The sequence below is a fragment of the Myiozetetes cayanensis genome, unplaced genomic scaffold (assembly GCF_022539395.1).
Source record: "Myiozetetes cayanensis isolate MyiCay16 unplaced genomic scaffold, myiCay2020 scf1, whole genome shotgun sequence".
Taxonomy (NCBI): Eukaryota; Metazoa; Chordata; class Aves; order Passeriformes; family Tyrannidae; genus Myiozetetes; species Myiozetetes cayanensis.
Window position 1 is genome coordinate 136,879,388 of NW_026086604.1, and position 22,178 is coordinate 136,901,565.

At 39.9% G+C, this 22,178-nt stretch overlaps 2 protein-coding genes across 9 annotated transcripts in view; one reads left to right on the forward strand and one right to left on the reverse strand.

Annotated features, from left to right (window-relative positions):
* Positions 1-22,178, reverse strand: part of EPC1 (enhancer of polycomb homolog 1) — a 64,459-nt gene that overhangs the window by 33,769 nt on the left and 8,512 nt on the right. For 5 of the 6 annotated variants that reach the window (XR_007627668.1, XM_050306363.1, XM_050306359.1 and 2 more), the window contains exon 1: positions 14,456-14,888. The exons of the other annotated variant lie outside the window; for it this stretch is intronic. Coding sequence is in view for 4 of the 5 variants with exons in the window: in XM_050306363.1 (XP_050162320.1) it covers positions 14,456-14,608 (153 nt within the window). In the remaining variant the exon portion in view is untranslated. Of the gene's footprint in view, positions 1-14,455; positions 14,889-22,178 lie in introns of those variants that run through there. 6 annotated transcript variants of the gene reach the window in all.
* The window catches only part of LOC126635322 (cuticle collagen 2-like), a 29,035-nt gene continuing 21,857 nt past the window's right edge, over positions 15,001-22,178 (forward strand). For all 3 annotated transcript variants that reach the window (XR_007627673.1, XR_007627672.1, XM_050306391.1), the window contains exon 1: positions 15,001-15,666. The gene's annotated coding sequence lies outside the window, so the exon portion shown is untranslated. The remainder of the gene's footprint in view (positions 15,667-22,178) is intronic.

Sequence of the window (22,178 nt, forward strand, 5' to 3'; positions counted from 1 at the left end):
ATGAACCACAGCATACCAGAAACTGGGAGCAGAAGTTTTTATGTTTAGTAGTCCAATAATTTCTTTCCTCTATGAACTTTATAGGCCAGTGTGCACTATGCACCTTTAAATGTTAAAGAGGCTTGAGAGATGCTCAACACATATGCAACTTTATTTTTTTTTCATTTGCCCTTCCCCCAACCAAAAATAATAAAAAAAGATAAATCAGTGAGTGAATGGAGTTTACACAGGGTCTATAACACAGAGAACTAAACTAAACTAAAGCTGTACCTTCCCCTAAGATTGCTTCATTTACAACATCTTGTCAGGTTTAACTATCTCTTCTGTGAAGTATAGTTTCATTAACTCAAGAAGTCATTCCCTTAAAAAAACTAATATAACTTGATACTTATACAGAACTTTATATGATATTCAAGTTATGTGGGAAGAGAAAAACATCGAAATAATTAATAAGAAAACCAAGTATCAACATTTGTCTAAGTTCATTCATGCAGAAGTTGAGGCTCAGCATCTCACGTCAGACAACCAAAAGTAAGTTTGCCATAACAACCTAAACAGTCAAAGTACCTTTTAAGAAGTTACATGTGGATTCCACATAGAAAGCCCACATATTGCAGTTCAGTTAAAAAAAAAAACAACCACCACACTAAATGTCTTAAACTATCAAGTTTGATTTTAAAATGAACAAAATTAAAACTTCTTTGTATTAACCCTTCCAAGTCTACTGAAAAAACATTCAGTGCATTCAAAGCCATAACTAATAGCGAGTCTGTTAAACAAGTACAATTTTAGAGACTCCACAATATCTTCATTTAAGCACTTAATTTCTTCTGTATAACAATTTATTTCCATAAATAACATGTGTTATACAGTGATGAGTAGAAACATGAGCTGCACATGCACACACGGGATGGCAGAGCATACCTGACCCTGTCCTTGAATAACTGTCAGTGCCAATGGTATCAAAGTTCCCAGCTCATATTCCCCCAAATTACAACTTTTGTCAAAGAAAAAAAAAAAGAAAAAAAAGCATTACAGTTTGTAACTCTTCGTAAAAGGAGCTTTTTCATGTACTAAGACAGCAAGATACCAAGAGAACTGACAAAACACTGGAGAAAACTAAAGTGACACCCCCAAGTACAAATGCTAGAAGAGACATCCTCTCAGAGTTACACTACATAAGGCATCTAGTAAAGAAGAAACCTGCTTAGCAATTACTTACAATTGCTCTAGTCAACTACATTTTGCCAAAGTACATTAATGAAAATGCAAGTAAAACCTACCAGTGCTTTTCAAGTAAACACTCCCAGTTTCTGTATTCACAACACCAACAGATCAGAGTTTCAGGTCTGATGACACAAAGGTGGAAAAGTGCTTCTTCAGTAGTGACAGTGACAGGTGCAATACTGAATAACTTAAAATAGATTTTCCAAAGATTGCACCACTGTGATGAGCTTATCTATGTATTTCCTGCTACAGATGTCAGTCTTAAGGTTGTAAATCTACACGTTTAGACACTTTCCTTGGCTTAGAATGAACATTGCTGCATTTGAATGAACAAGGATGCTACTTTGAGCAGAGGCCTGTATTAGGCTGAAAAGCTTGGACAAAATACCAACTTAAAAGCTTCTTGATCAGTAAAAATACGTTTTGAATGATAAACTACTACAAGTCAAACACCAGATCATTATTCTTCATAGCTCAGCTATTTATGGTGACTTGTAATCTTTACTTAAATTGCCTTTAAAAACACCAGACAGACCTAGCATTTCAAACTCATGACCTTCTATGTGTGACTATGATCAAACCTGCTTTTAAGACTGGTACAAACACTGAGCAACAAAGACAGTAAAGTCATATGGAAGAGGGGAGGAAAGAAGGAAGAACAGAATAACAAGGGTGAATGTGAAGTATTCCCTATAAGAACAAGTATTTCCTTAATGTTTGTAGCTGGGGTATTTTAAGTTCCATTGTTATCTCTCTGTGCACACGGTCAGAGTTAAGTGTTTGACTGGGACAAAACAGGACTACTGAATGCCATGTCCAGGCAGAGTCAGCTGAGCCCCATTGAGCTGGTCACAACACAGACCTGCTGCCTTCCCACACGTGCAGCTGCACATTGCTACTGATTCTTAATAGGCAATTCCCAGTTAGAGGGGTATGGATATCCACGATTTCATGTGTCTGTGGAACATATATAAAGTGCAAGAGACATTTTAGAGACTGCTCTTCTCAAATACCGACTCCAAGGATACAGCCCACCTATCAGCAGAGATTCACATTTACAGGACTTCAGAAAGCATCCTCTTATGCCAGACGTCCCACCTGTCCCTCTCACCACCCAGCCACGTAAACTACCAGAGGCTTTCAGGTATTTGTACTTTTCACTAATTCAATAAATCACTTCTATGCAAGGACTCTTTTAGCTACACTACCATTAACAAGCATATTTATAAAAGATTATTAGCACATTGCATCTTGAAAAATAACAACTTGACACTGCATACATTCTTAGAGAGTAAAATTCAGAGCCGCCTAAAGTACTATACTATTAAATTACAAACTACAGCTTATACCTCTTGCCACATTTAATGCCTTGATTTGGCTTACAGTAACTGCAAGCCAAAGTAAGATGATGTTCTCTCTGTCCCTGAAAATGATACTGTTGCCAAAAGCTGGCTCAGGACCTCCAATTCCAGTTCCACCTGTACACAGAATGCCATCTGCTAAAGTGGTGGTTTTGCTTCCTTCAAACTCTCACCAATAAACCCCAACATTCTCATGTTAAGGCATTTAGCCCTAAAACCATCTGATGAGAAATTACATCACAGCCCAACTGTGCACACTCACTCTCCCTGTTAATGGTGGGAATAGACCACAAAACCAAAACAAACATCCAGCCAGTATAAACTTTACATACACACCTGGGAGTGAAATCTACATACACACCTGACCACAGTGCAAAACAATCTGGGGTAAAACATTCTGCAGCAAAATTATTGCTAAATATTCCCCTTCCCTCTATTAACTAACAAAATGCTTCTTATACAGCATTCTCTTGAGCACTGGTCAAGTAAGAGGTCAAAGTTCCTTCACTGAGAGAGAGGACAATGATATTCATGAGGACATTAACACTGGACAACATTCGAACTATCATTTTCAAGAAAATTATACCAGGGAAATGACAATTTAAATTTCAGACACCTCACTACTTTAATTTTTCCAATTACTGAGTTAAGCAAACCTCTGAATACAACATTTAAAAATAATCAGATTACTAAATCACACACGCCTTTTTTTTACCACCTGAAACGAATCTCTAATGAAGAGATTGAGGACTTGGTTTCACAAGTTTGGGTTTTTTATAGGCTCTTGCCAATATCCATTAATTGCTTCTGGATGGCTTTGGAACTTCATACTATCCTGCCATACAATAACAAAACTGTTACCCTCTGATGGGACTTGCTCCACAACATACCCACATCATCAACACTTAAATTATTATAGCTAGTAGATATTTCTTTCCTCAGTAACAGAAACTTAATTAGAGCTCTACAGAGCTTCTCTTTCCTCACCAGTACTTTCCTCTAGTACTTAATGCTAAGGTTTGTCTTTATTCCTAAGACATTCTGTATCCCATATTCCAACCATCTGAAGCCCTCAAAGACAACATTTCACAACTACCATCTACCAGCACAAGGTCCTTCTGTACTGAAGTACAGATGCCATGGAAAACCAGGCCAGATGTAAGGGTTTAACTGTAACAAACTTCACTGCTTTCTGTTCCAGTCCAAGACATGTCAAATTTGTTTTCGATATTTAGCTACCATTAAGCTCATTTCTAAATACCTTTGCAGGACAAAATACCTCAGAGGAAGTACCTCTCCTTCAGAGGAAGGCTGAGAGCACAAACATGCAACCAAGTTCTGTTACTCTGTTCACTCTTATCCTACAGCCTTGGTAAGGATTTGTTAGGCAGAAGTGCTTTGTAAACATGCATCTTTCACAGATTTTCCACACACATTTCCTTCTCACAGAATAAACCCGACATTACCGACAAAAAAACGGAACTTGCTTTACTTCAAGTTTGGTAGCTCAAGTTCTCTCCCTCACACATACACCAAGAAAATAAAGTCTCGCCTATTGACCTGAAGTTCTAACTATGAAAAACATTCATTTCCCAAGAGGGACGTGAGTATTAAACTACCTTTAATCCTAATATTTGAACAGTCTCATTTAGTATTTGGCCTACTTTGAGACCACAGCATCATCATCAGAAAACAGAGCAAGTGCACTAATATTAATAACAACTTTCTTCAAGTAAACAAGATAAATAGCAAGAGAAGGGCAAACAAGGCCATCATGTTTGGCAAAGAACACAACAGCAAAAAAACCTGTTGAGGAACACAGGAGAGTGCATAAATGCATCCATAAGTATCCAAACAATGCAACACTGTATTGTTGCCTGTATAAGTCACCTGCTTAAAGGAGTCCATACAGAACACAAAACATTCTGCAGGACCCAAACCCACACTGGCTTTTACCTGTGGCTTTACTCCTAAACTTTCCAGTAAAACCACCCTGTTGTCTTAAATTCAGCTTTTTTATGAGATGTATCATATCTAGGTTAGTGAATCATCAATACTGTCATATCACAATACTGCACAATCTTCTTCCTGAAGCCAGTTCCTATTTTCTGATGCTCTTTTCAGAATTATCTTCCTTGTATTTTAAGTACTGAGAAAAATCAAGAATCAAAAGACACATGGGACATATCCTGATGAAATACTAATACAAAACTGGGGGTGGAGGGGTGTAGACTCTACCACACATTTAAAAGCTGCATTTCTTAAGCAAAAATGTAAAAGCACAGGGGAAATCAGGAATCCAGTTTTATCACCAGTGTTTAATGAAATTTAAGAACAATAAAACTAGAGAATTTAGAAACACAAGAGAATGGGGTGTTTCAAATAATTAAATCCTGGGAAATGCCTGGAAGAAAAGATGTTACATACTACATAGACAGATTAACATGGGGAATGATAATGGTAAAAAGAGTTCAAAAAAAAAAAATCAAGTCATAGAAATTGCTCCTGTGCCCAAACCGAGAAAGGCATTTTCAGTGAGGCTAACTGCAAGATCAAGAGTTTAGAAAAGCAACATGCACCCTTCTTCCCCTTCCTAAACAAGTTCTGCATCTTTAATGCACAATCATTACATTCCCATAACAAAACAGCCTGGCACAAAATCCTAGAGTTTCGAAAAGAAAAATCTGAGGGTGCAAAAAAGCCAATGCAGAATTCATCTTTGCATGCTAACACCTTCCTAGCAGCCATGCTTTCATTGAACATCTGATCAATGAAAATCCTGAACACTACAGTGCTTCAAATCATAACAAAAACCAGCAGTAGCATTAAATGTGTGCCTAGGGCAGCCTTTACTACAAATCTTTCTCCTCAAATGGAAGCTTTGTAAGTGTTCCAGGCAGGCTACAAGATCTGATTTCTATTTATGACTTGGAACAACCTTGAAGTCTTGAAATGGATATAAAGGTATGAACACAAACGGATATCGGAAAGCAATCCTTTACAACAACACCCTCTTGAAAGCTTCCAATTCAAAAAGCAATAATTTCATAATTCTTGATTAAATATAAAGGAAACAAATCTTTAAGAGTGGTACTTAAGCCTTAAGAGGATCGTTTCCTCTCTCACTCAAGCTACCTACCTGTGCTTGAAGAAAATGACAGACCAGAAAGTTTTCAAACTTTCATTGCATCCTCAATTCATGCAATTCACCTTCACTATTTGATTAACTGGAAAGATCCTCCCAGAACAGTACATAAAGCTAAATACACAGAAATACTGTGGACTGGTACAAGGGAGAGGAGAGCATACTCACTAAACAGGAAGAGTTTATACACAGACACAAGAGCAGCAGCCAGCATTTTCTGCCTGATGTCATTTGATGTGTTCCTTGACATTAAAACTGGGTTTCCCTCTTACAAGTGCAGTGTGTAAAAAGAACAAGTAACTTATTACATATGCCTTTAAGGCCTGCAAATTGCAATGTTCTGCTCTAGCAGAGTGGATTCCCACACATATACATGTACTCGTCCTTTAAAACAAAAACTTGAAAAAATAATGCATTTACAGGTATTCAAAACTCAGAACAAATACTGTTTACAAATTGATAAATAACTGCATATATATTTTTGAGGGATATGATCATATACTCAGGGCACAATCACTGTAGCAGCTACAATCAAAGTGGTCTACTCAGTGAAAACACTGGCAGATTTAAGGGCTTGCTACTGTGCACATTACCTGAACCAAATTAATATTAGGCAGGTTCCTATGAACAACTAAAACTTCACTGGAATAAATATAGAATGTTAGCTATTAAAATTGGAAGAAAACCAAGGACACATCACCATGATGCTCGAACAGTAAGGTTATGAACTATTGTCCCTTCACATTATTAATGTGAATAATATTCTTCTGCATACAATTAATACCCAATCTTTTGGTGAAATACATTATATATTAAAGCTGCAAAGCAGTCAGGAAGATAACTTTATGGGGATCCTCCTTAAGACCAGCTGTGAAAACTTCCACGAGGTAAAGCCTTTCCATACAAGTCTGGCTCTAAAATGACTTACAGTTTACCCCAACATAAGCTCCTCTCCTTCAACTCCAAACCCCTGCCAGTTGCATTCTTGTACTACAAAGAATACTGTCAACAAAGTTGTATTTGTGGGTGTCCCTCTCCCTTTCCCCAGCTTAATGTAAACAATTTGAGACAGATTTTTAATCTCTTCCAATTGTTAACCATCCTCATTTTAAGTAAATGAGTACTAAGTAAGTCTAATCACTTTTACTTCAAGTCTGAACACGGACAATTGATCTCACTCTAGTCAACACTGCTATGCAAAAAGCTACTGTTGTTCCATGTCTTCCCTATGTGCAATTATTGGGAAGTCAAGGATAGGATAAAAACAATTTAAGTATGCATACTCAATTGATTCTTTAAGACCAGTCTACATACAGCTTTCTTCAGTGGAATTCAGTTGGTTTTAGTACACATATATAACTCACAGAACAGAAGCACAGAATGTCCTGAGTTGGAAGGGACATCACCAAGTCCAGCTCCTGGCTCTGCACAGGACAACCACAAGAATCACACCATGAGCCTGAGAGCATCGTCCAAATGCTTCCTTAACTCCAGACAGGCTTGCAGCCGTGACCACTTCCATGGGGACCCTGTTCCAGTGCCCAACCACTCTCTTTGCTAGCATCCAGCCTAAATATTCCCTGACACAGTTTCATGCCATTAAGATTACTTAAAGTGTCCTAATTATTCTGCTTTCAAACAGAAAAACCTCTTTCAATATTAAATATTATAGACAATAAACAAACTAAAGTTTGCTAATTAATATCCTCCACAATTTCAAACAGAATTTCAATCTCCTGGAGAAGCCTCTGACATACATAACCAACTCCTGCTATTTTCTGAGAGCTTAAGTAGTTTCAGCATTACTTTAGAGTATGGTGTACACACCTTCACCACTATTACATGCTTAACTGACAGCATGTACGGAACTAACACCACCTTATCAAAACACTTTAATAGCAGTCCCTGCTCACAAGTTAGTGCCCGCCTTCTCGACAGCATAACAACAGGACATCTATCATGATTCCTAAAATTCTACACAGAACTGCTACCTTGCAGGACATTGTCAAATCCCAAAGGCATAATCTATACTTCTTGTTCCTAGATGAATCAGTAGATTTTTCTCCTTCTGATTTCTAACTGGAACAGGCAATTTCACTCCACCCTCAAATAAATGGCACCGATCTGTAGTAGAAGTCTGTGCCACCACCATCCCTCTGACTTTAAAGGAAAACACTGCTGGCACAGGTGGGTTTCATATCACAGCATTAACAACTGCTTCAGGTAGCTGAAGGTGGTGCATAAATTGTTCACTACAGAAGCTACTCCCTCCCATCAGCCACATTTCCTAACTTGCATGAATGTTCAGGTGCACAGAGTAACTTCCAACACTAAAGAGAGCAGAACAGAAAGTTTGGGGTAACTGAAGATGGAATATCCAGGAAGCTGTCACTGTCACTAAATAGTTGGGACCTGGGCACAGAGAGAGAAAGGGGAAAACGATGCAAACACTTTTCATCACTTGAATATTTTGACATTTTTGAGTTTTCTTGCACTTGCAATTTGGCCCCTGTTGCCATAAGCTGATAACAGTTTTTTCTCTCAAAATTCCCTAGATAAGGATCTTAAGTATTTTTTCCACAGGTATATCTGAGGTAAGCAATTAAGCTCAATATCATACTAAAAGATAAAGTTCAGGTCATTCTATCAGCTTACAGAAAAATCTCTTCCAGTTACCAACGGAGGTGTCTGTAGACTGTTGCTTTAGACAAAACTGCCACAAGCCCTTGTTTCCCCTGTTCCTCTCCTATCAAATTATCAAACATGAAGGTTCTTGGAAATCTAATCTACAAGTGAAGTGTATTTAAAGTTGAGCACAAAAAAAGATTAGACTGGTACACAGAATTAATGCCTCCTGCCATGAGTGAGCAGAAAAGCTGGGCAAAGGGGAACACGACACAAACAGGAAGTAACACTCTTCCAGTTTATGGGACTCATGAAACAAAGAATACTTGAAAAGAGGCATCTCTACTCTCCCCATTTGCTTCAAAATCCTTTAATGTTTCAGATGTTGTCTTCTAAAAAGACACCACCAAAGGAGTTCAGTTGCTCTATTGTAAGATTTCAGGACTTCTACAACTGGGGAGGAGGCAAAGATTCTCTTCTGTTAGTAAGCAAAACACTTCATAGTGAGTTTCCTGACACTATATAAAATAAAAATAAAACCCAGACTTGAAACTACTGATTCAGTTTCAGTACCCGCTATGATTTTACATTCATGTAATTCTGATTGCCCCTGCAAGATTCCAGAATACCCAATATCCATGACTTGTGCGTCAGCAAGGGACTGGTTATTTTAAGAGTACTGAAGCCACCACATACACAGTTGTTGAATTTGAAACACACACTTTTATGGAAGCACTCATAGAATGCAGTTTCTTAAGCTGGCAAGAATGTAATAAAAAAAGTCTACAGAACCTTTAGTTAAATTTCCATGTGTAAGGTAAGACTGTTCATACACTGACTCGCTACACCTCAGCTACACATTTCATATTTTTAAATTCATCAGGGCTTAGATGGTAACATATGGGTGCCTTTTTGTACATTTCTTACCAGCTTTTTCCCTTGATAAGCTAAAACCAGTTGCCTCAGCAGCAAGAGAACCTGGATATGGTAGTCTGCCAATGCCTCCAGTATGGATCTGGGAGGAGAAAGGCACATTTTTCTGTGCAGATATTGCTTGAAAGGGATCTCTGGTAGTTCTGTGGAGAGGATGTGATCCTTGAGGCTGCCCAAACCTAGTAAATGCAAATTCACCAAGTAGTGCTTCACTAAATTAAGACACATCCTATTAGAGAATGTGTTTATAGTGTTCTGAAACATTTGAATGAACATTAGCTTATCTTCACCATGTTTTCTATTGCATTAGGAAATACTGACAGGTCATGCTGAAGGGGAAAAAAATTACATCTAATAACAAAATTTTATCAAGTAAGTTTTTCTTGAGCATTCCCAAAGGCAGAGCAGGGAAGATAATACAACTGTGGATTTAAAGAGATCAAAAGCACAGTTTAAACTATTTCAAGGGTTTGCTCAAACACCAGGTAACAGAGTATGACAGTACACAGACGATAATTACACAGACAGACTTAATTCCACCTGCTGTGCAACCTGCCAGTTACACCATGACACATTTACAAAGAAAAACAGTAAGAACTGAATGAACAGATTCATTCTGTGCAATTATAATTTTGAACTCTGGGTGCTTAATCCTTTTTTCTGCGACCAGCAACACTAACTAAAAATAGAAAGTAAGCTTGAATTTTAAACTCTGAAATCACTCTGGTAGAAATGTAGTAGGACAAGCAAGCAGCCACCCCAGCGTTAAGGTGAGGGCAACGATTCACCATCAGAGTGGGATCTTAGTCGGAAGAGGGAGTTAAGAATAACTCAATAAAGCAACAGGACTCTCTCCCCTGCCTCAACACCAAGGACAGAGACAATGGGATCTTAAAAAGTTTACCTGAGGGGAAAAATGTATCTAACCTATACAATCTTGAATGTGCACAAGATAAAAATCCAAACTAACACCCAAAACCTTAGCAAACTACGGTACTATCAGCATCTACATCAGGATAACAAACTCACTCTAAAAAAAAAAAAACCAACAAAAAACTCCTCACAGCCATGATAATTCCCATACCCACAGGATTGTTATTAACTCTGGAAATGTCATCAACACAGACATATTTTCCTATTAGATAATTAATACCTCTGATATATACTGTGGGACTTAATTAAAAGCATTTCTGCTCACACGCTAATCTTTGCTGAGGTCCTGCTTCAACTGAGAAGTTCTAACTTTCCAACATTTTAAATACGCCCTATAATGTTGACATGAGGTGCTTCAAACAAATTACTTTGTTTCTTTAACTCTCTTTAAAAAAAACCCCAAAAAACCAAACACAACCCCATCCAACTACATTCAGTTATTTTCCATAAGGATATATATATTTATATATATTTTTTACTTATCTACAAAGTCTCAACCCTCTCCTACATTCCTATTTTTTCATATAAGAATCTAGAGGCTGGGGATGCAGAGTGTGTCTTATTTCTTTTCTTTGCAAAAGCATGCAAGGAAAACAAATGTAGTTTCCCTTAGTTTGGTTGGAGGCCATCAAATCTAGGATGCCTGTAGATCTCCACATACTCTGTATTCAAAACATAAGTTAATGAACACATTCAAAAAGCTTCAGTCTGTCTTATTTTTTCAGTGTTTATCCCTCAACTTAAGTTACCTCTGCTCTGCTTTTCCAGCTGTTCTCCTTTCAGTCTATAATCTGAATTTCCAGTTAAAGAAACAGCAACACCCTCTCAAAAAAAGAAAACCACAGACTACACAGATTAACACCTTTTAAAAAGTCCTTCATAGAGGATAAACAACTCCAATCCACCTACTTGTTTATTCAGGCAGTTATCAATTAAATTGACTTCCTAGCCAAATGTGCATTACTATATTATTAACAGTGGTCTATTGTCTGGTTCTCAAAATTACAGTTTTGAAGATGTGTTTTGCTCAAAAACAGGATTTTTAGACAACACAGTGGATGTTTAATGTTACATAAGAAGTGTCATCATATTTTTAAGGATTTGGTTTTTTTGACGTGCATACATCTCCTGATACTTTTTAGTTTCTTAGATTTAGCAACAGACTTGGCAACAGCCACAAGGTGTTTACCCCAGAAACCTGGGAGCTAAACCAACTGTCAGAACACAGGATCAGATGGTAACTTCCAGTACCACCGGCTGTGTGCCAAAGAGTTTTTTACTTGTCTTCAACCTCCACACAAAACCCGTAACTGAAGCCATGGCTGAAGCAAGGCAGACTCTACTTATTAACAGAATTAACATCACTTTATGGCCCTTAGTTGTCACTTCTTTTAAGAGTTACTATATCCCTCCTATCAGCTGCATATTTTAGAACTCAAGTCAACTTAGCAACATTGTTTTTCCTTCAGAAGATTCCTACAGAATATCACTGCTCAACTGAAGTTTTCTATCGTAACAGTGAAGATGCACTATTCTCTCTATTTATTCCTTGTAGGAACAGGATGGGAGAAAGATAAGATGAAAGGGAAGCAAAATAAGATTCTTTTTTGTGCATCAAAACAGTAATTAGTCATTTAAATATCTTGTGACTTGATGCTTGAATATTAAATCTCTTTGATTGCATTTTTCCCTAGGGAAAGTTATTTAGTCAAGAGGAGAGCTCTTAGCTCCAAATATGTGTTCATTTAAAATTACATTTATGCAAAACTCAAAGTAATGTTAGAATTCTATTTATAAAAAGTTATAAATGCTTGTTCACACTAGTTGAAGCCGCCCTCTCCTCCCGACTCTTAGGGACACTTCGCCATCTGTTTGTAATACAAAACATCACTTCCGTGAGTATTGGGGAAAAAAAAATCCTCCAACTCAGGTCTTCAGCTGCTACATAACACAAACAACTACCAACTTCCCTAAATCCTGTACGGACAGAACACGATAGGGTACTAAACTTGTGAGGTTTGCTGTGACTTAAATCATAAAATTGTGTCTCTCTGTTGTCAACACCAATATAAAACTGAAGAGAAAGCTTTTTAGGGCAACAAGAGGGAAGGAACGAAATTTAGCAAGTTTGCAGAAACACGAAGGAGGAAGAGTTTAATATCAACTATTTCATGTAAGATTCGAAAGGGATTCAGAAAGACACCTGTGTTTATTGCTGGCAAACAAATTTCTCTTGGGGGTGTGTGCTTGTGTGTGCACACACATATTCAAAATACAGGCAGAGCAAACTTTAACTGAGGAAAGTGTCTACTTACACCTACTGCTCTGAAGTTTAACCCTCGAAGCTAGATTTGGGAAACAAAAGCATCACATTAACCACAAAAACAAACCTTATAATTAATGTTTAATATCTTTCCCTTGCCCATTAGCTAGGACATATCTCTCTGGGTTTAGGGAGACTATACAGACAAGCCATGTAATTTTCTAGCCTGAAAACTTGTAACTGCCAGGCAAGCAATAAAAAACAGCAATCTGACGTTTCTACATCAATAAATGCCCACTTGCTCACTTTAACTGAGAAAAAAACTCAGCAAGCATTACAGCAAACAAAACTTAAAATTCTGGTACAAGAGAAAATTCAGGGTACTTTCTCTTATATTCAGAATCTACAGGTTTCAATTCATAATATATCTACTGTGTCAAAAAGAAATACAAGCATTCTAAGCACTGCTACCTACCACTTAAATACTCCTCAATGGATACCATGCTAAAGTTTTGAGCACCTCTACAAAAATAAGCACCACCAAAACAAAACCATAAAAAAACCCCAACCTACCAATTAAAAACAAAAACCAAAACACAAAAACCCAAACCACCACACTTGACATTATACATTTTAGAGGATGTTTAAAGCAACTTCTGACTTGTACAAGTCTTAGAAATAATGAATTATGTTGAAACGGTAAGGAGTTATGTTAGAAAAGCATCAGAGAGTGGTTACTGAATGGACAACATGAAGAGTATTACTCTCTAGAAATCACTCTGCCTGAAGACATTTCACAAAAACTCACAGACTCAGTTAACTTAGGGCCATAGTGCCACAGACAGAAAACTCGACTTAAAGATGACACATCTTTTAAAATAAAAGTAACTCAGAGTATTCTACATCTAGAAATACAAACAGAAACTTTACAGCCTGTCACCTTTAAAGGACAGTGAAAGTCTGACAACTAGAAAAACGCAGGACTATGGAACGATCACCTTTGTTCTTAGCACCAAATTTCAAAACTTCCTTACATAACTGTATACAGTTCTTCCCTACTTGCCGTGCTTGATACATAGCCGGGGAAAACTGATTATACTAAGGAAATAACTAAAGATTTGTAAACACTGAAAGTAACAGCACACTGCAGAGCAGGGGTCTCGACAACAACAGCTACCGAGTGTTTTATCTTCAGCAGTAGCAGCTACTGATTGTTTCACCTATCTTGGAAAGTGCTGAGCGAATGATTAAACGCTTCTGAAGTTCAAAAAGGTTTAAAGTTTCACCCTTCACTGAGCCAGCAAAACCGAGAGGGAAGCGATAGACTTTTAGCCTCCCACCACGGATTTCCTCACTTTCAGTCGTGCTTCAGAACCGACTTCCGCAGGGACCATAACAATTTCACTTCCACCTTACAGACCTCAGTCTGTCTGAAGGCGCTTCCAGGGTTTTCAAGCAAACCCGAGCGGAACCCCTCCCGCTCCCCATCCCTGCGCAGGGAAGGAGGTCCCGCTCCCCTGAGGGCGGCCGGCCCCGCGCGCGCTCCCGCCGCCGCGCGCCCCCCGCGGCCCCGTCCGGCCCGGCAGCGCCCCCCGGCGGGGCCGCGTCCGCGCCTCGCGGCTGCCGCACCAGGCCCGGCCCAGGGACCGGCACACAAAATGGCGGCCGCCCCGCGCGGTCACGTGACCCCCTTTGTGCCTCTCGGGCCCCCGCCGGGGGGCCGCCGGCGGCCGCGGGGCGCGCGCGGGGGGCGAGGGGGCCGTGAGGGAGCCCCGGGGGAGGGCGCGGTGAAGGCCCGGTGTGGGCCCGCCGGGCTCGGCGCCTTCCCGCCCCGGGTGTCCCCCCCCCTCCCGGCGGGCGGGGAGAGCGGGGAGAAGATGGCGGCCATTTGTGCTTGCGCAGAGGCGAAGGTGGGGGCCCGGGTGCGGGGGATGGTGGGACCCGGCCGAGGTGGGGGGTCTCACGTACCGACTCCTCTTCCTTCTCCATGCCCGTGGGCATTTGCGGCACGGCCCGGTTAATGGAGGCATATTCGGCCAAGTCAGGCAGGTCCTCGCAGCGGAAGACGGGCAGCGGCTTGGACGCGTCCAGCGCCCGGGCCCGGAACGACAGTTTGCTCATGTTAGGCGGCGATGGCGGCTCCGGCTGGGAAGGGGGGGGCGACAGCAAGAGCGCTCCGAGCTGAGAGCCGGACCCCGCCGAGCGATCTCATGGAGGGACCGGGGCTCCCCCGGCGGGGCGGGGCGCACTCCGACACGGGGCCCGGCGGCGCCGGCTGGCGCGGCTGGGCTGGGCGCTGGCTCCGCTCCTCCGCCGCTCCGGTTCCGCTCAATACGCCACGGCCAACATGGCGGACATTAAACCTCGACTGGCCGCCTCTTTCAGCCAACCCCAGCGCCACAGCCATTCCCACACTGCATCGCGCAGGGCGCGGGCACGGCGCCGCCCGGGGGGAGCGCGCGCCGCGCGGGCACGGCGGCGCGAGAGCGCGGCGGGCTCGGAGCGGCTGGAGCGGGAGCGGCAGCGGGACAACGGGACTGGGGAGCGCGACCGCGAGTGAAGCGGGGCTTTAATCAGCGTGCGGCACCGCTCCGCTCGCCGAGCTGTGCCGGGGAGCCGCGCTCCTCTTCTGCCTCGGTGAGGAGGTTTGGGCGGCCCCAAATCCTCCACAACGCGGGTAGCGTCCCCGACAGCCGCGCCTGACCCTGACCCTGACAGCTCCTGGAAACCTGGGCGAGAGAGGCGGGGAATTGCCGGCCTCGACCTTTCCGGCCGCTCGGGGGCCGGACCGGGGGACAGCGGCGCCGGGCGCTGAACTCGCCCCGACCCGGACGCGCTGAGGCGGGGGCCGAGCCCGGGGAGCGCCCCCGCCCCGGGGACCGGCCCCGCACCCGCGGCCCCTCAGCCGCACCCGCACCGCTCAGCAGAGTTCGCCATCACACGGGCAGCTCCCCGAAAAAGGGGGAAGAACCGTAAGAACCGGGCGCCCTCACCACCTCATCCCTAGCGCCTTTCTCTGAGGCTTTCACAAACTTGGTCCGGCAGCGCAGCGCAGACACGCGAACTGTTTTAACCCTTGCGTGGATTTATTACCAGTGACCGGCTCAACCGAGCTCACCCCGGGCAAAGGGTAGAACTCCTCTGAGCATGTCGCATTAGGGAAGCTCGTTTACATCCCGGTGAGTCGATTAAATTGATGCACTACCCGGCGATAAGCAGGGGATAGGAAGGCAGAGTCTGCCCGGTCCCAGCGCTGCCTGCACGTGCCGCCCCGGGGCATCCCAGCGCAGCCACGGGAACGTCAAACTCCGCTCCCGCCAGGCCGGGGCTGGAGCCGCCGAGCTAAGGAACAGTCCACCTGCTCATCTGTGTTAGCTTCTTGCACTGGCTAATTCCAGTCCTAAAGTAAAAGCCACTTTCTTGAAGTTATTTCCGTTTTAAAATCGTGAGGAGGTTGTGTTTTGATTGGATTCAAGTGTCCCTCCACTTTTAAAGCAAAATACTGTAGTTTAGTACTGATAATTGAGAATCAGTAGACAGAACTTGTTCTTTATCGCATACTACTCTTGGGAAATAGAACTTTAAGAAACAGGACATAGATATAACAAAAAAAAACTAGAAAAACTTTGGTTTCCTTAGCAATTGCAAAATTCTCTGTAATAGAAACAAAAGCTATTTTTTAAATCTCATCTCCTCTTTAATAATAATAATACCACCAGCCTGAACCTTGAGCAACTACGAGACACTGGATGAAATATTACTACATGCAGTTGTTAGCAGCAGTTTCAAGCCAACTATTTGCATGTGTCTTCCGTGCAGGTCTCCCAAACTGTTTAACTTGCAAGTCACTTGGCTTCATAACCTCTCTGGGACCAGAAATTCTATCTGTATTGCAAATGGGTAATGCAGTGGAAGACAGCTGCTAAGGAGAATGAGACTTTTTTTTTTTTTTTTTTTTTTTTTAAAAGGAAGGGGGGTTTTTTGTTTTTTCTTGTTTTGGGGGTGGGGGTTCTTTTTTTTTTAAGGAGAGTGGCATGAACTAAGGAATATCATTGTATTCATTTGTATTTCAGTAGTTGCATCAGAGCCAAATGTTTAAGCATTATATTGCTTTTTACTCTAACTTTAAAGCTAAAAACACACACTAACTAGAAAAAGTAATCTTAAAATAAATTGCCCATAGAACATCTACACAGTTTTCCAGAAATACTAAATAATTTAGTTTATCCAATTAGCAGACAGATAAGGTGATGACAAAAAAAGTGCACTCAAAGCAATATGCCATCATAGATTGACTTAAAACGTTAAATGAAAATGAAACACCTGGCAAGCTAAGCAAAAAATAAGGCCATTAAATATAACTCTCCACTTTTACTGATGAAAGGAAAACAATACATAATGAAACATAATGAAAAGCAAAGTTTTGAAAATACCCTGAACTATAAAGAAAGAATAATCAAGTTCAAACTTATCCTTAATTGACCTTTGCATTTCTAACCCTGCCACAGGCTTGAGAAAAGTGCAGAGCAAGCAGAAAGGACAATAACATTTGGATACAAAGAGGACAGTATGCATTAAGAAAGAGTGTTGGCCTGAAACTCTTGGACTCATCAGGGTTTAATGTTTTGCCAACAAAATAGATTGGTTTTAAATATTTTGTAGCAGAAGATGATTAGTCCTCAAAATTAACTAAATTAATTTGCTAGTAAGTGTAGTATTTGAAAACAATGTAACATCAGCTCTAATGTCTGTTTTGTAAAAGGTGGTGACAGGAAAATGTATAGGACATAAACAGACTGGTGTTTCCATTTTATTTTTCTTTCAGTTACAATATGCAAGAATATTTAGCTTTTTCAATTTTAGAGCTTTTACCAAAATGCACACATTACATCAGTGCTGCACTATGACAGCAGTTAATATAGAATTGGTATGTTTTGCATAATGACCAAAATACTCTTTGCAGGTTCTCAGTAAAAGATCAGTAAGTGTAAACTAATTTGATGAACCAAAGTGCAAATTTTAAAAATTGAACTGTAAGGTAAAGTAACTGAAATATAATGAATATAGCATTTTGAACTGCTGGGGTTTTTTGGTTGGTTGGGTTTGGTTTAGTTTTTTGTTTGTTTGGTTGGTTGTTTTTTTTTCAAATTGCTGAAATTAGATCAAACATTTTGAGTCATTTCTTAAAGGCTTTATCTTTTTATGATATCAAAACAATTGAAAGAACAAGCTTTATTAAAATGAAAGCACTTTGCTATATCAGCTAGGTAGCTGGTAAATAAAACCATTTCAATATACATTCAAAAGTATTAAATTCAGACTGAGCACTGGGGGCAAATTTTCAACAACCTGCTCCATGAAGCTACATGGGTCTCTTTTGCTGTCATCTAACTTAGGTTTGTGAAGCCCAAAAACTTAACTTGCTATTTTGGTTTGCAGGTTTTGTGTACCATTTGAGAAGTTTTTACAAATTTTAGTATTTATTTAATTGTGCTGTTTAAGACCTCTCTGAGTTAAAGAAAGGCTTCCAGTCATTTATTTATGCATGAACTGTGGCCTTTTGAACATGAGTTTAATATTGTCTCCCATTCTAACATCAGTCATCATCACAAAAGAGCTGCATATAAAGTCCATACAGGTTAAATCCTGTATCATTTTTGGTGCTTTCTGGAATCAAGCAATTTAATGTTTTAAGGATATAAAATTCTAGGAGACAGTTGTTCAACATCTAAAAAAAAATTTTTAAAGCATTTTTGTTCTCTCTTTTATATTAGGATTTGTTTGTATTTTATACTATACTAAACTATGCACTGACTTTCATATTCATAAATACTTGCAATTTTTAATTTTTCTCATTCTGGCTACTTTAAACCCTTCTACTAACACATTATTTATCTATACAGAAATTTTGTTGATCTGGGTTTTTTTAATCTCCATAAATGCCAACTATTCTGAACTGATAAAAAAAATGTCACTGATATCTCCCCCACCCACCCACACTTTTAATACTCAAGTATTAAAAAAGGCACATTCTGAAATTACCATATCTGGATAAGCTTTAATGGATTTTTTATGTATATTCCTGTTCTATATTTGGTGGTAATACTACTGTTCAAGTTTACTTCACAGCTACCTTTCTTGTATGTGTTTTACAGCACTACAGATAGCTATATTCTTTTAAATCATCTCAGTGAGATACTTGGAGTTTGAATTTAAATGAGATAAATGTATGCAAATATGACACTAGAGGTTCTTCATTATTTTATAAAATGTCACATTACAATAGTAAGTAGATGCATACAGAAATTATCCTAATAGCATGAAGATTTCAACCATAATGTAATGCACAGTGAATTTCACCTTATTTACTTGTGTCAACTGTCTGTGTTAAAAGAGATAATGGAACTGTCACACATAACCAGTTCAGTCACCACACTACAAAACTGGTGTAGAATGACTTTGTAATAACTTCTGCCACTTTTTCAGAAGATAATTTAGTGTTTCATAGCTTTGGTATCTCAAAAGAATGGTACGATATATTCATTTAGTTATTTCAGGTGTTCATGGTTGAGCTGCAGTAGGTTTCGTCTTACATATATATATACATGTATATATATAAATTTTTGGTTCTGGTACATGTACTGCATGGTCAAATCTTTCAGCTACCTTTTATTTTTTGTAAGCACTTTCAGTTTACAGTGCAGAATACCAAGAGATGAGATACTACTGCATTTAATATCATATTCCTATTACTATTCAATAGAATGTAAGTAAGCATAATCCTTTAGATTCCAAAACTGCCAAAAAAACCTTTTAAATTTGGAGATAAAACAGCCTGGTGAGACAAGAAGCTTTTGCTAAACATAAGCCTGTAATTTTTCCACTACAAGCCCAACAACTGCTATTCTCACAAGCAGTATCTTACTAGAAATGACCACTAGTGCAGCATTACAGAACCAGTTGTATCCTCAACATTCCAAACAGAGGCACTGAAGTTCTTGCAACACAGTCCAAAGTTTTAATGCTTTGTCGCAAGTGACCATACTTAAAACTGGATAAGGAATTACCATGTGACCAACGGGTTTCACGTTTTAAAACTACACACAGGAAATCCCAAGGCAACAGTATTTTGCAGAAGATAATGCCAACAAAACCAAGACAGGCTGAAATGAACTGGAGTTCTGTCATTTCTCAGGCTCTCACTTTGTGCTGTGTTGCCTTTGGTAACAGTGCTGGTTTAAGACACTGGTCCCTGTCCCTGCTCTGCCACCCGCTCTTTCTCCTCCGTAGCTGGTATCGGCACTGCTGGTATCGTACCCTCACTGGTATCGGCACCGCTGCTTATGGAGCTGCGCTGAGTACCAGGTGGGAATCCCATCAGATACATTAGCAGCTCAGAGAAAAGCCTAACTGCACACATCAGAAGAAAAGCCACTGGGAAAGATCCATGTTAGAATTTATATTTCCCCACTATCTGCAGTTTAGAGCCACCACCCTCTTTCTTCACGTGATCCAGTTTGTGAAAGCTGCAGAATACAACTGTCTGAACGATAAAAGCTGTGCAAAAAGGATTTGAAAATGATACAACTGTATATGCAATGTAATACACACCCAAAATAGTAACACTGTCATATGCTGTATTTTAGAACTTTTGCCTACAAGACTCGTGCTTGACCTAGGCTATAAATGAAGGAGTTCTTATTTGCTTTCAGACTGATTACGTATCACTCTGTATGGGTGGGGTTTTATAATTCCAAGTACATATATAACAGGCAGTGTTTTTTTCCACAGGTGAAAGGATCTAGATGCCAATTTAATGGTGTAATCTTCTCTGGGGATATGTTTTCTGTCATATATACTCAAAAGTTGAGTCCAGCAACCTCAGGGAAACTAAGCTGAACCTCAACTTTTTGGATATGCCACTGAGCCATATCTAAAAGAGAAGGAAAAGTCACTAGCCAGCAATTCTCTTACAGAGAAGAGATAAAGTAAAGAGAGCAAAAGCTATAGCCAGATTCCTACTTTTCCAGCGATAGCTAAGCTCTTAGAGATAGTGGAGGCAATACCTATACTGGAGGATCAGAAAGTGCAAGAGGAATGAACAACTTAGGATTATTATTTTACATAACTCAACATTTGTCCCAGCATTACCTGGATAGATAGAGCCCATTTTGCCTTTTTCTTGCCTAAAATGTATCTGAAAGCACAGAGGGTCTGAGGGAAGTTTTTCTGTACTGTCAGAAAGGAATGAGCTTCCTTTATATGGCTTGTTCCAGAGACTCGAGTTTTTATGTGTCTAGGGAAAACACATTATATTGGAAGCAGTTATTCTCTTAAATACAGCAGTGGTAAAGACACAAATTATGCAGAGACTCCTCTGTATTGAAATATCTATTTCCCTGTTTAAGTTTTAATGGATTCAGAAATCCTAAGAATTGTAAAGGTTAAAAGTGATTTATGAGTTTCTCCTTTACGGTTTTATGCTATAATGTGTAATCCCTCTAAAATACTCTGCTAGACACACCTTGAATTCTTGGTTTAGTCATCTTCATCAGCAACTGATTTCACAAAATAATCTTTTAGGATTAAGTAATAAGATGAAGGGGCAAAAAAAAAAAAAAGTCTGACTTTATGTTCTGGGTTTGTTTTTTTTTTTTTTTAAAATCTTTATCCAAAACATTTTGTGTTCTGACATACAAAACAATAATAATATTAAAATCACAATTTATTAGGTAAACATCATTTGAGCTGGACAGACTGGCTAGGCACCTCTTACTTAGGTATGGACTTCTGCAAATATCAGATTATAACACATGAATAATTCCTGAGTCAAGTGAATTTAATCATATGATTCTGTATTATTTCCAGCAGAAGAGCCAGCAGAAGGGCAAAAAACCTTATGGTTTTCTTGCAAAAACCCCCACAACTAATCAAACAGAAAAAAGCAAGCAAACCCACACCCAAAAAAAAAAAAAAAGCCGCACCTTCTCTTGTGAACACAACTGCTAATTCATGAATCATAGATTACTTTGATATTCTGCACAGGATAAGGTGAAAGGCTAAAAAAGGAAAACAGAAGTAGAGAAATCATGGTTGTACATGGGAATGCCCACTGTCCCGAATCCTTCAACTGACCATTAAGCTAAAAACAAACAAAAAAATCCCTCACCACAAACACACACCACACCAGTACCTTAGGCTGCCACAGTGCTCGCACCCCAACCCAGGGTAAAGGGGTAAACTGGGGACAAGCTACGTACCTTTGCACAACTTTAGAAAGTTTACTTCTAAGCTGTTAGTTGCACTGCTCTATGTAAATGCAAATATGCAGCAAACTCAATTCAGGGAAAGACATATGCTCTAATGTCTTAATTTTTTACCTTACACTCCCAAGATAGAAATCCTGTCTTGCAAGTCAATCTATGAAAAATTTTTTCAAGTGCTCCAGAGCTTCTGGTTGGTACAATCAAGTATTTTCAGAACTTCAGAACTACGTTGCTTATGTTAAATAAGGTTACTATATAAAGCCAATCATTTTAAATTGCAGTTCCTGAATCACAACAAAAGTAGTGTCTCTGTTTGCCTCAGACAACTGAGGAAAACACTGACTTATACCTGGACAGGAATTAGCCAGGCTTCAGAAGTCTTTTGGGGCAGGAAAGTATACTTGCATCTTGAAATAAAGAGGCAT